This window comes from Ictidomys tridecemlineatus, chromosome 2, assembly GCF_052094955.1.
Source record: "Ictidomys tridecemlineatus isolate mIctTri1 chromosome 2, mIctTri1.hap1, whole genome shotgun sequence".
NCBI lineage: Eukaryota > Metazoa > Chordata > Mammalia > Rodentia > Sciuridae > Ictidomys > Ictidomys tridecemlineatus.
The window spans coordinates 214,924,431-214,937,640 of record NC_135478.1 but is presented as its reverse complement, the minus strand read 5'-3'; the positions used below and the strand labels follow the sequence as shown (position 1 = coordinate 214,937,640).

At 41.3% G+C, this 13,210-nt stretch overlaps 1 protein-coding gene across 12 annotated transcripts in view; it reads left to right on the top strand.

The window, feature by feature from the left end:
- The window catches only part of Dgki (diacylglycerol kinase iota), a 425,847-nt gene extending 413,325 nt beyond the window's left edge, over window positions 1-12,522 (top strand). For all 12 annotated transcript variants that reach the window (XM_078040589.1, XM_078040592.1, XM_078040591.1 and 9 more), the window contains 3 exons: window positions 4,542-4,578; window positions 6,654-6,753; window positions 10,886-12,522. In XM_078040589.1, the coding sequence (XP_077896715.1) occupies window positions 4,542-4,578; window positions 6,654-6,753; window positions 10,886-11,002 (254 nt within the window). In that variant the 3' untranslated portion in view covers window positions 11,003-12,522. The remainder of the gene's footprint in view (window positions 1-4,541; window positions 4,579-6,653; window positions 6,754-10,885) is intronic.
- The last annotated feature ends 688 nt before the right edge of the window (window positions 12,523-13,210 follow it).

Below are 13,210 nucleotides of genomic sequence, written 5' to 3'. Positions count from 1 at the left end.
ATCTTTCTTTTTTCTTTTTTTTTAAACACCCCCCCCCTCCCCTTTTCTGCCTCTGGTCCCAGAGAGAAACGACCACTTTCCTGCTGGGCCAGGATGACAGTGCGGTTAGCATTCCCAGTGCCAGCTCTCACCACATCTGTGCAGCCTTTGTCTCTGGGCAGAGGAGGATTTGGAATGGTCTGCTGGCAGTGTCAGGGAGACTAATGGGAAATGAGTCCTGAGAGAGGGAGGAAGGGAGAGAGGCTATGGGGAGGTGGAAGGAATAGCAAAGGGGATTTGGATGCATTGGTGTGGGAAGCAAATTAAAGAATGCATGGTACAAAAGGCACGTCGAATATAACACAAATGCAATATGGATGATAGAGTCAGAGTTGCACCAGCAAGAAACAGCGTGGCTCAGGGAAGAGCCCAGGGACTGAGTCCTTGCAGTTAGGAGAGCTGGACCACTTACCACCATGCTTGCTTCTCATTTTGAAAGATTTTGAAGTTTTGCCTCCTTTCATGTTCTTCGGACTTGGCCTGCATACTGATGTATATGTCCCCTTACGAGATTGTTCTTTACTTTCCAGACGATTTCCCACACGGTCCAGTCCTTTAAATCCATGTTTCAATTATGAATAGTTCTCTGAGGAGAAACATGTGGTCTGGGATCTAGTATGATTTAAACATGACAATCATTCATTTTAAAAAATTAATTGTCCTAGACACTTTGGAGGAAAAAAAAATCTACAGCACTCATTACACTAAAGTTTATTGAGCTAGATGCTAAATGTATTAGCACATTTAATTTCCATTTGACAGATGGTAAAAACAGAAGCATTATGAGGTTAGGTTATTAATCCAAACTCATGCATATGTCTTCTTGATTCCTTATTCTAGCAAAAGACATGAGATACAAATAACCAGAAGGCAGAGGAGCTGCATGTGCTTGTTGTATAAATTGAAGAAAATCAGTCTTTAATTTTTTTCTCTTTTTTTTCTTTTTTGTCCTTTTTAATTAGTGAGACCCAACTTTCCAAAAATCTTAGGAGCTATTTTGTTGTTGTTGTTGTTGTTGTTTTTGGTACCAGGGATAGAACCCAGAGATACTTAACCACTAAGCCATATCCCCAGCCCTTTTTCATTTTTTATTTTGAGACAGGGTCTTGCTAAATTGCTGAGGCTGTCTTAGAACTTGCAATCCTCCTTTCTCAGCCTCCTGAGCCACTGGAATCACAGGCGTGTGCTACCACACCTGGTTTAGGTGCTATTTTTTTTTTAATACATTTTATCCTTCAAGAAAATTCTTGTGACCTTTGTTTATTATGTTCCAGTTCTCTGACCAACCCCATTCAAATCTTGCAGCAAGGTGACTAAACAGTACAGGCTAGTTTAGAGCATGGTTCTAAACTGGTTATTTGTCAGTGCAGAACAAACCAAGAGGGATGGCACACCTTGTATTGTGATACACCTGGCAGCCACTCTTCTTGTGGCTTACTGTGCAGCCCCCTTCTTGCTAGCACAATGCAAACATAGGCCTTTGAAAGCAGGCTCACAAAATGATGAGAAAATGTACCTGTGCTATTAAAAGCAGCTCCCCACTGCCATCTGTAATGAGCTGACTGCCACCATTCCCTTTTTTCATTGGTCATTTGCCTGCCAGTGCACAAAATGTTCTAGTGGGCTGGGGATGGGGCTCAATGGTAGAGTGCCTGCCTAGCATGCACAGGCCCTGGGGACTGTGTTTAATCCCCGCACTTAAAAAAATAATAATAAGTTAAAAAAAAAGTTTCAGTATTGTGTTAATGGAAGGAGAAAGGACTTTGGGGTTAAATAAATTAGTCATTCCAAGTCATACCCCAACCCTTTAACTAGAGTTTCTTTAGATGTTAATTAAGAGCAAGTGTCTGTTTCAGTGTCTATACCTCTTCTCTGGCCACAGGCATGCCAGAAGCACAAACTGGAAAATCAGCATTGGAATAACTGAGTTGGCTACACTTTTAATGATTCTGTTTTTATCCTGTTCAGATATGGTGAGGCGCAATGTCCCTTCTTTTCCTTGTCCCCACCCTTAGATTGTCAAACCCTTGTTGCTAATGAATTAAAATATTTCATGTTCCCTCCCATGCATAGAAGCTTGGACCCTGGGGGTCACTGGACCCATGGTGGATGCAGCTCTGATTGACAGGAAGTGCTGCCTAAAGGAGGAGGTGCTGCATAAAGAGGCCTCTGTTGCCTCAGTTGGGTACAATTAGCAGTCATGATGGGGGCCTAGCTACCAGTGAGACCAGGCTGTTTGTGTTCCTGGAGTTCCTTCCACAGTGATAGGATTCAAAGGTTTGCTGAAGGTATCTGGAGCTCCTCAGAAGGAGGATGCCTTGTCTGCAACTGAAAAGGCATGGAGTGCTTGGTTCTCTGGCCTAGAGCTTGAGTGGCTTCAAATGCCAGTGGGAGTGAATGGTCCTCTGTGTCATCTTCCTACACTCATGTCCCATTTGATTGATGTGATCAGCTGTGTATGACAGGGAACAGGACAGTTATCACTGTCTAAACTCTAAGTGGTGCTTATGGTGGGCTGGACACTGTTATATGCATGTTATGCATAATGACTCAGGAAACCTCCCAACAACCTTTGAGATTAATATTAATTCAGCTTTGCATGTGTGACCTCCAAGGCATTACAAACTTGTCCAACATCTAGCATGTGTTGGAACTGAGAGTTTAAACCAAGAGGGGCAGTGCCAGAAGCCTCAGTCCTAGTCCCTGCCTAGTCTGCTTTGGATGTGTGTATGAGGTGGAGGGAGAAGGATTATCATTCTTATTTCATCAGAATCACAGAAGTAAGGAACAGAAGTACACCACAGTGAATCCCACCATTTGTACATCCATAAGAATGTGATTCCAATTAGAATAAAATATATTCCATGCTATGTAATTATATCAAAATGGATTCTACTGTCATCTATCATGAAAAGAACCACTAAAAAAAGAATATTCTCAAACATTAAAAAAGATAATCGAGTTAAATGTTTGTTGACTCATTCATATAAGGTACATGGTGGATACAAAATTAATAAAAGCATTTTGATCCTTAAGAGATTTAGAATAATTTAAGAGATAAGGCATAGCATTTGACAAGGAAATTTGAGATACAGGGTAGAACTAAGGAAGCATCATGGGAGTACTGAGATCACAGATCATCTCGTCAGAGGAACTTGTCCAGACAAGGCTTTGAGAAATGTGTTGGGTTTGGGTATGAAATTAGAAAAAGAAAGGCTGTTGTGGGTAGGGAGAGTCAGGGATCAAGCTCCCAGATCGAGAAACAATCAGTTGTGCCCTTATGAGTTCAGCCGACATGAATAAATGAAACTTAAAGAACCAATGAAGGAAGGGTTGTTTCCAGCGTAAGGCTGTAAACTTCATCACATACTTGGGAATGAACAGTAGATGATAGATGGAAACTTGGAAATCCAGGTGATAAAAGACCATCTTATTTTGAAATAACACTTTCTTCATGCAGTTACATTCCAGGCAGAGACCTGTTAGGAAGTCTACTTGTCAACTAGAACAAAAAGTAAAAAGAGGAGGGAGTAAGGGAAGGAGAGAGGGAGAAACCAGGAGGAGGCTGCAATGTGGCTCAGCAGTAGAGTGCTTACCTAGCTAGCATGCCCGAGGCTCTGTGTAGCATCCCCAGTGTTCCTTAAAAAAACAGATTCACCTCGCTCCAGTGAAGAGTAGATGTGAAATCGATGAGGTCAAGATGATTTAGCTCCGGGATGAACAGAACTTAGAAATTCAATGGTATCACAGTCATTTCTTTGGCAAATTCATGGTTAGAAACTTAGAATGTCTTCCCCCCAAATTTCTTACATTATGCAAAGTAAGTTAATTTGCAATAATAATGATCTCCACCAATACAAAGACAAATCCCAAGGATTGTAACATTCCCAGTACCTAAAACTGTATTAGGTACTTCCTGCCATGTTTATTCATTCATTCAGCCAGATATTTAAGCATCGGCGTGGCACCAGGCTCTATGTTGGGTATTAAGAAGGACACAGTGATGGGGAAAACACTGGCTAAATCTTCCACAAATTTACCGGAGTCTAGATTGAGAGGCAAATCAGTAGGTAATTTGAAAATACTTAGTCAAGTCTCGTGCTTAGTGAAGTAATGCCATATCCCCATTGACCTTGGATGGTCCCAAGTTAGATGATAAGTCCTACTTCCCAGCTCAAGTATGAGCCACAGGGTCAGCATGTGAAAAGAGAGGTCATGTAGGCAGGGTGTTTAATGCAATATGTGCAGTGGGGTCTTAGGGGACTTTGTATAGGAAAGGGGGCTCCAGGCTGAAGGATAAGGGATTGATTGGGAGATCAGTGATCAAGAGGTAGAAGAATTCTTTTTTTCTTTGTTTTCTTTTCGTCTTATTATTCCTATCACCAAATGACTCCTTTAAAATTCACCTTTCTATGGCATTTTCATTCTGTGATTATAGTTTCTCTGTTAATGTTTAGTTTGGAGCTTATTTTTCATGGGCATCTTGCTTTCTTCTTGTCTAGGACCTTCTGAATTATTGGACATGGCAGACAGTGAAACGTGAGTGTTGCCTTTCATTGCATTAGTCTAGATTATTTTCTTCAGAACATTTCTAGGAGAAGACTAAAATCTATAAGGCCTATGAGGTCATTTTAATTTCATTGATTAAAAGTCCACTATCAACTGTATTTATAACTGTGCAGGCAGGGCTAATCTGAATAAAAAAAAATTTATGATAAAAATTGATGATTTGCCATCATGACTACATGCATAGACAATGCTCGTCATCAATGAGAGCTTCCTAGAAACAAGATATTTTCACACAGGAGCATCTTGAACTGCTGAGAATCGTCAATAAATACATTTACCTCTCTCTGTATAAACCTGGTAGAATAAAGATGAGTGGGATTGGAGAGAATTAGTTGATGAGCAGCTAAATAGGTAGAGGGCAAAAGTGGGATTGACTAGAATGGAGGGCCAGGGGGCAGGGTTTCAGCTGTGAGTTACTAGAAGCCACCATTGCTCTGTAGAGCTGGTACACAGCATGTCCCTGTGGCACTGTTGTGAGTTCTGCTGCCACTAGCCCCAGTTTGCCTTTTCTATGGGTTGCATTTGATTTTTTTTTTTAAACGAAACTCTATGGCACTAAGCATCTTTTTACTGTGGAACTCAGAATGGGAATCTATTCCTCCCTAGACTGCCTTTCACAGATGGAAACAAGTTATCACTATGCTCTCCCAGAGGCTGGTCTTAGGCCTGCTTCCTGCTTGGAGATCTTGGGCCCCTGAAAGTCTCACTGAGCCTCCCACATACCCTCTGGGGCTGCCCCTCCTTCTGCCCGCCACTCACACAGAACCCAAAGTGAGCAGAGTGGAGGCCAATCTGGTTCTTTCAAGTCAAGTTTTCTGGAGATCTTCTTTTGAAGGCCAAGTAGAGTCAATCAAGTATTCTGAGATGCCACAGAAGAGTGGTGGCCTTTCATGCTGCTCCCTGGGCACCCCACCCAGTACCTTTCATGCTCTGCCCAAACAGAGACACAGAGGGAATTATTTTGGTGTGCAGACAAATCTATGCAATTATTCTTTTTATTTTATTTTTTATTTTTTTATTATTAGTTGTTCAAAATATTACAAAGCTCTTGACATGTCATATTTTATACATTTGATTCAAGCAGATTATGAACTCCTATTTTTACCCCGTATACATATTGCAGATTCACATCGGTTCCACATCCACTTTTTTACATACTGCCACACTAGTGTCTGTTGTATTCTGCTGCTCTTCCTATCCTCTACTATCCCCCTCCCCTCCTCCTCCCATCTTCTCTCTCTACCCCATCTACTGTAATTCATTTCTCTCTCTTGTTTTTTTTCCCTTTCCCCTCACTTCCTCTTATATGTAATTTTGTATAACAATGAGGGTCTCCTTCCTTTACCATGCAATTTCCCTTCTCTCTCTCTTTCCCTCCCCGCTCTCAACCCCGTTTAATGGTGATCTTCTTCTCATGCTCTTCCTCCCTATTCTGTTCTTAGTTGCTCTCCTTATATCAAAGATGACATTTGGCATTTGTTTTTTAGGGATTGGCTAGCTTCACTTAGCATAATCTGCTCTAGTGCCATCCATTTCCATGCAAATTCCATGATTTTGTCATTTTTTAGTGCAGAGTAATACTCCATTGTGTATAAATGCCACATTTTTTTTTATCCATTCATCTATTGAAGGGTATCTAGGTTGGTTCCACAGTCTAGCTATTGTGTATTGTGCTGCTATGAACTATTTGATAATGCCATCAAGCATATGCTAAGTCAAGCAGTATAGAAAATTTTAAAAAAACTAACAAACAAAAAATCACTAAGCCTAGTTAACCAATAATGTTTAGAAAAGAGGCTGGAGCTAGATATGATATGATGGTCAATCAACGAGAAAGTCAAGTTTTAGACACCCCCTGGATCGCCTTCCCAGGAATTTCCCACAGCCCTGATCTCAGCTGCCCTCAGGAGAAAAGGCTGAGGAGCACAGGACAGCAGCAGCATGGTAGGGGGTAGGATAATTCTCTTCACCATTCTGTCCCCCCTCCACCCCCAAGCCTGTCCCCAACGCCTTTATGAGTGTTTCCCATTTCATCTTTGATTTAGGGGTGAGACTGCACTGCATAAGGCTGCCTGCCAGCGGAACCGGGCTGTGTGCCAGCTTCTGGTGGATGCAGGAGCATCTCTGAGAAAGACGGACTCCAAGGTAACTGGATGAGCGAGTGCAAACATCCTCCCTCCCTTGGGATCGTGGCCACTGTCGCCTTAGCTGGAGCCCCTAGCACAGGCATCCTTTCTGTGCTTATGGAAGTGCCTGGGGCTTTGGAAAAAGGAGGAAAAAATAGAGTGCTTCCTTTAGAGAAAGTGCATTTTAAATGCATAAGCACAAAGGGCGGGTGTTGCTGGCCTGTGGCACTTTATAAACCTCTCAACGTGCTGGCCTTGGGACTTGGGGGTTGTTAGTTGAACTCCAGCAGGCAAATTGTGGGGAGGGGAGATCCAAAGCCCCAGGAAAGGGGTCAGGACTATGTTCAAAAACCTTGGCCTGGATAATGAGAAGTTCCTTGGGGATTTCTCTTTCAGTACTGAATCCGATGCCATTTAAAATCTGTTCTTTATGTGGCTCCTTACATGGATGCCAAAGTGATTACCTGTTGCCTCTTTGGAGCTTGGTTCCCAGCTTTGAGATGGTTACAGTCTTAAATCTGCTGTATTTCTGAGGCTCTCTATTTTTCTTTCATTTTTGAGAATTTCTTTCCATTTGTGGCTTTAATAGTATTCCCTAAAAGTTAATCTAGAAATTAGATAGGGCGGGAATTACTGTTGGTACAGAAACTGAAACTTAAAAGAAGTTGAGTGTGCCCTTGGACTTCCTCTTTGAGCAAAGAGTCTTTGTTTTAGCAGATTGGCTTTTTTCATTTGGTGACAGAATATCCTACTTTCCCAGAAGGACGATGTGACAACAAAGTTGGTTTTCATGCTCAGTTTGTATAATCTGTTTTGTTGCCTCACCCTGAGGCAGTGTAGCTTGAAATGTGATGGATTTCTTTGCAGCCAAAATTATATAAATCTGGATTTAGAGTGTATGGGTATCTTGAAGGTAGTGAGAACACCGAAGAGAAAGGGTGGAGAGATGGAGTAAAGGCGCAGTTGAAGTTTAATAGAGTTGAACTTGGACTGAGCCTGGGGGGGGGGGTATTTCTACAGAAGATCAACCCTATAAAGAATCCTGATAAGCTCTGAGAGTTTTAAAGTACCCTGGGTAGACTCCAAGGAATGGCCAACCACTTACCCTAGAGTTGCAGAGAAGAATTTTAATGTATAGATGAGGCTTTCATTAAGCAAGCACTGAGTAATTTGGATTTTGAGTAACTAACTGTAGCCATGACACATATTTAACTTAGAAGTTTAATCAATGATTTCAGCTCCACTAGACTTAATTGAAGTAAAGAGACTGCATATGTGCAGTTTTTGCCCTAGAAATTGCTCAGACTTCAGCAGGCATTGTGAAATAACAGTCTCCTGAGTAGACCTCTTTCCTTTCTGAGCTGGTTGGTTTGTTAGGAATCCTGCAGTTCCCTGGCAACACACCAGCATTCTTGCCCTCTTGCTGTATCAATTCTGCTTTAAGCATTTCAAATATACTTGGGCTGTGTCCCGGTTTCTAGCTGGTCAGTTACTCATCTGGCTAGCCAATTCAGTATGTTATTTCAAATGGCAGATAATTGCTCAATAGGATACTCTCTCCAGATGACCTTTGTATCAGAGGCTTTGATTGTTAACCTACCTGAGGAGCATGCACATTGTAGGCAAGATTGGACCAGTCCCTGTTGGGTGGGGTTGGCCTGGGGCCACTCAGAACATGCAGGTTAGCTGCCCATCTATCACAAAGGCTAGTTTCTACTTAATTATTAAAAAAGAAAAAAGAAAAGATAGGAGACACATGAAATAAAGGACAAACTGGGACTCAGGAGCCTTGGCCTGTGAGCAGGTTGCCCTTTTTATTTTTCTATTAATCAGTTAAGTGGACTCAAGGTTCTCTGGGATTTCTTCTAATTTTGTGTCTTGTATATGTGTGCTTTTTCAAAATGCAAATAACTTCATTATTTTTATGACTATAAATATAGAACATTCTCACACAGAAAACTAATACTATAGAAAACACACACACACACACACACACACACACACACACACACACACACACACACAAAACAAAAGCAAAAATCACTAAGGATCCCACAACCTAGACCCGAACCCAATAAAACTTTTAGTGGTCTCTCTTTATATGTCTGTCTATTTTTCCTCCATTTCTTTTAAATTGGGTGAAGTGATACTATATATGCCATATTGTATAACAAGAGTTTTCACTCCACATTATGTTCCAGGGTAAGTAATACAGCTCTGCTTCATTCCTTTTAAGGATCTTTAATTTAGGCATTCTGTAACTTAATGCTAGAACATAGTTCTAGAACACTGAACATGATAATTACAACTTGATCTTCTCCTAGAATTATTTAGGAAGAAGTAATGTCTCAGGAATTTCTCTTATTAGAGAAAAGTTCCTTAAAAATCAATTTGGAGTCCCACTAAATGGAACAGGAATTACTATGGGAACCTTAAGCTAGTGGTTAAATGCTAAATTCTAAAGTTTTAGAATGATTCCTGAGCCATCATTGCTGTTCTTAAATCCTCTACTTACATACCTTTGTATGCTACTTGGAGCAGGTTGAGTGAGGCCTGCGGTACTCACTGGGTACCTGAGATGAAGACAAAGATGAAACTCTTTACTGATTATTATTCTTATTATTATTGGTACCAGGGATTGAACTCAGGGGCACTTAACCACTGAGCCAATCCCCAGCCCTTTTTTTGAGACAAGGTTTTGCTGAGTTGCTTAGAGCCTCACTAAGTTGCTGAGGCTGGCTTTGAACTTTTGATCCTCCTGCCTCAGCCTCCCAAGCCACTGGGATTACAGGCATACATCACTGCGCCCAGCCTTTAATAATTGTTTTGAAGTCATGTGCATTTATACATGGAATCATTTCTTTGGTATAATGATCATGAATGTGCCTTTTCCTTAGAACTTGATATGACTTTTTAAATAGATAAAATAATATAATTGAACAAAAGTTTAGAAAACGTCAAGGGACATTAAGCAGGCATTTGAAAAAATAGACACACTGCCTCCCTTTAGTGCAGATTTGTACTCACCAGGCTCATTTTAAAAACTTCTCAAACAGCCAGATATGGTGGTACACATCTGTAATCCCAGTGGCCTGGGAGGCTGAAGCAGAAGGATCACAAGTTCAAAGCCTCAATAGCTTAGTAAGGTCCTAAGAAACTTAGCAAGACCCTGTCTTTAAATAAAATATATTTAAAAAGGGCTGGGGATTTTTCTCAGTAGTTAAACACCCCTGTGTTCAATCCCTGGTACAAAAAAAAAATTCAAACATAAATACAAATGCTTGGTGTATATATACAGATATACAAAAAGCATTATAGTAGGCTATAAGAAATTATGTAATAATTTAAAATATTTTGAAGATGTAATGACATAAAATCATGATGTATTATTAAGTGAAAAAAGTTATATAACAGCATATAGGCAAAGTTTGGTTTTATTTTTATAAGGAAAATTATGCATAGAGGTATAGGAAATGATAAAAATAACTTATGGAAGATGGAAACTGGTTTTCCTATTTTAGTGCAATGATTGGTGATTTTTATTTTATTATTCATGCTTTTTTTTTTTACTTTTCCAAGATTCCCTTAATCAATATCCATCATTTTATATTCAGAAATTAATTCATTTTGAAGCAATTCAGCTAGTTAATTATAAATTGGGCAGAACTTAACTGAAGACTGAAACCAGCAAAGAAAACCTTTCAGATTACTTGTGAGTAGCCCTTCCTCTCAGCTTCAGCATGTCAGTTCCTAGAGTTTAATATAATAGAATCTAAACTAGAAATAAGAGTGCTCACTTCCTGTTTTTTAATGCTGCTTTATCTCTCCCTTTCTAAAAAGGGTCTGTGTCCCTACAGTCACTGGGCCACTCTCTCTGTAAAACTCTGCAGACTTCTGTTTCCCGAGGTTTAACCTCTCAAAAGTGATAAACTCTTTAACTTGCTAATCTCACATGTTGGATATAATGCTCATGATAAGATAATAGATTTGAAAGTGTCTTGTAAACTGGAACAGGGCAAACATGGGAAGATCCTTATTAGTGAGTAACCCCCTCCCCACTGGGTGGAGGGGAGCTCTGTTTCTCTGATAACATATGCATTTTGTCTCACTCCAAGTGTTTGTATCTCTCTCCTTCTCACTGCTACCTCTAGGGTAAGACGCCTCAAGACAGAGCACAGCAGGCTGGGGACCCAGAGTTGGCTGCTTACCTCGAAAGCCGCCAAAACTATAAGATCCTTGGCCATGAGGACCTGGAAACTGCTGTTTGACCCTGGTAGATGGGCCAAGAGGATGAGTGAGCAAATCACCTGTGCCCTGCTGGCAGCTGGGCAGCTCCCCTGGAAGAAGCTGATGGAATCCATGTATCTGTCTGTCTCCTGCAAGAATCTATCTGAGACCATGCCACCAGTTTTTAAGGGCTACCAAGATGTACAACAGAACGTGATAGCCCAGGGAGAAGGAGGCAGGCTACCTGGAGATTTGTGGAATGCAAGTTCCACAAAATTTGATCCTTATTGCTTCCAGCAAGTAGCATGAACTTCTGTGTTCACCTGTATAATTTATTTTACAGATTCAAAGGATGTTTGTATAAAAGGCACTGCTCCCTCCTCCCCCATGCATTTCCATCTTTTCCCCGTCCCACACAATTCTACTGTAATTACCATCAACTTAAAAAAATATGATATCTCTTCTCTTTCCTTCCATGCAGTCTTTGAAGACCACAAGATTGTCTGAAGGTCTTTTAAAACCCCTCTGGCTGTTCTGCAGAAATATTACTATAAAACCACTTCCATTTCCAAGACTAAAGATACCGAGACTACTTAGTGACTCTTTGCATGCCCTCCCCTTCCCCCTCCTGTTTCATCCTATAGGAGCTGGAAAGTGCCACATGGATAATGTCAACTTGTGGGCTAATCTCTGAGGCCTGGTGAGGTGGCATGGGAGCTGTCTGTGCTCAGAGGTACCTCAGAGAGGTCACCCAGGGGTCGGCCCAGGCAGCTGGGCTGTTTGCCGATAGCCGTGCAGGACGGGTTCAGCTTGGGCTGTTTGTACAGCTCCGTACTGCCTATGTGTAGCCATCTTTGCCTTTTGCTGCAATAGAGATGAGCAAAGGATTAAACAAAGGCCCATAGCTAGTTTGCAGAACCACTCAATTTCAAGTGCTGTTTAAATTGCAGGGTGTGGGAACTGTGGTTACAGGAAATGGAGCACTCTAACAACGTTTAGTTCTAGTCTTTGTTGAGTGATAATAGAAAGCAACCTAATCGACTTGGGGTGAGGGGTCAGCAAAAGCAGAAGTAGCAACATATGTCAAGATAATACACTGGAGCAAGAACACAGTCATTGGAATGTTGCACAGAAGCTAATAACATAGACTCTAGGATCCAGCTGTGAGAGGGGGTCCATTTAAGGTTTTCCTTCTAGGGTTCATTTTCATGATTTCCAGGAAGTCTTGACCCAAGGAAAAAGCCTTGTTTAAGGAATCCCACCCACTGCCAGATTCCCAGAATGCCTGGCTCTTTCTGATGGATGCTTTGTTTGTTGTTTGTCAGGTTCTGAGCTCATACCTGAGAATCCTATTTCCAAGTATGGGGTAGTCTAATATACTTCTTTCTCTGCAGGCAGTTCTTGGTGCTGTGGCAATGTGGGAGTCTAGCCAGAAATGTCTGGTAGTGGGGGACTCTGTGATAACTAAAATATCAGGAGAAAAAGTCTTCTAACTTTCTGTCCAAATATCTACTTGAGTTGGGTGTGAGTCAAAAATAAACGCAGGTGTCCAAGGGTTTTATTTTGGCTAAATCTGGTATCTTCTGAGCTTGCTCCATTTTGCTCCTGGACACAACCAAACGCTCCCCTAGTGTTTCTGCATGTGACCATTAATGATCATTTCTCTAATGTGAAGGGCCAGTGGTGACACATTATTTGTCTGAATCACATCTTGGTCCCAAATCATCATTTTTAAAGTATGGATGTAATATACTGTATTCGTTCAGAACAGCCTGTCAGTGGATGGGAATTTTATTTAGCACAGTTTCTCCTTAGTCACTTCAAAACCAAATGGTTGGCATCGTTTCCAGCTGTGGGAGAATGGGTTGGCTATGAGTAATCCATTTCCATCTATCAGCCTCAGACCTGGAACTCTCTCTTGGATTTTACAGTCAGAGAAGGAGGGGTTGCAGTAGATTGTTTCCAGAAGCTGGGGGGAAAAATATATGCTCCAGGAGAGTTTAATTACTGGGCTTCTGCAGGGAGTGTTTTAGTTGGTGGGACTGTCAAGGAAACATTGTGATGACAGAAATATAATATAATCCTTAAAACAGACTGGTATCTGGCTTTGAATGGTGCCTTCCATTCCCTGGATTGAGCCAGACATTTGGCCAGGCAGTCAGTTACCCAGCTGCCACGGTTGGGATAAAGGACTCCATTTTCATCAGTTACCATCTCAGATTTCTCTGTGAGTGCTTTAAAGCATCCCA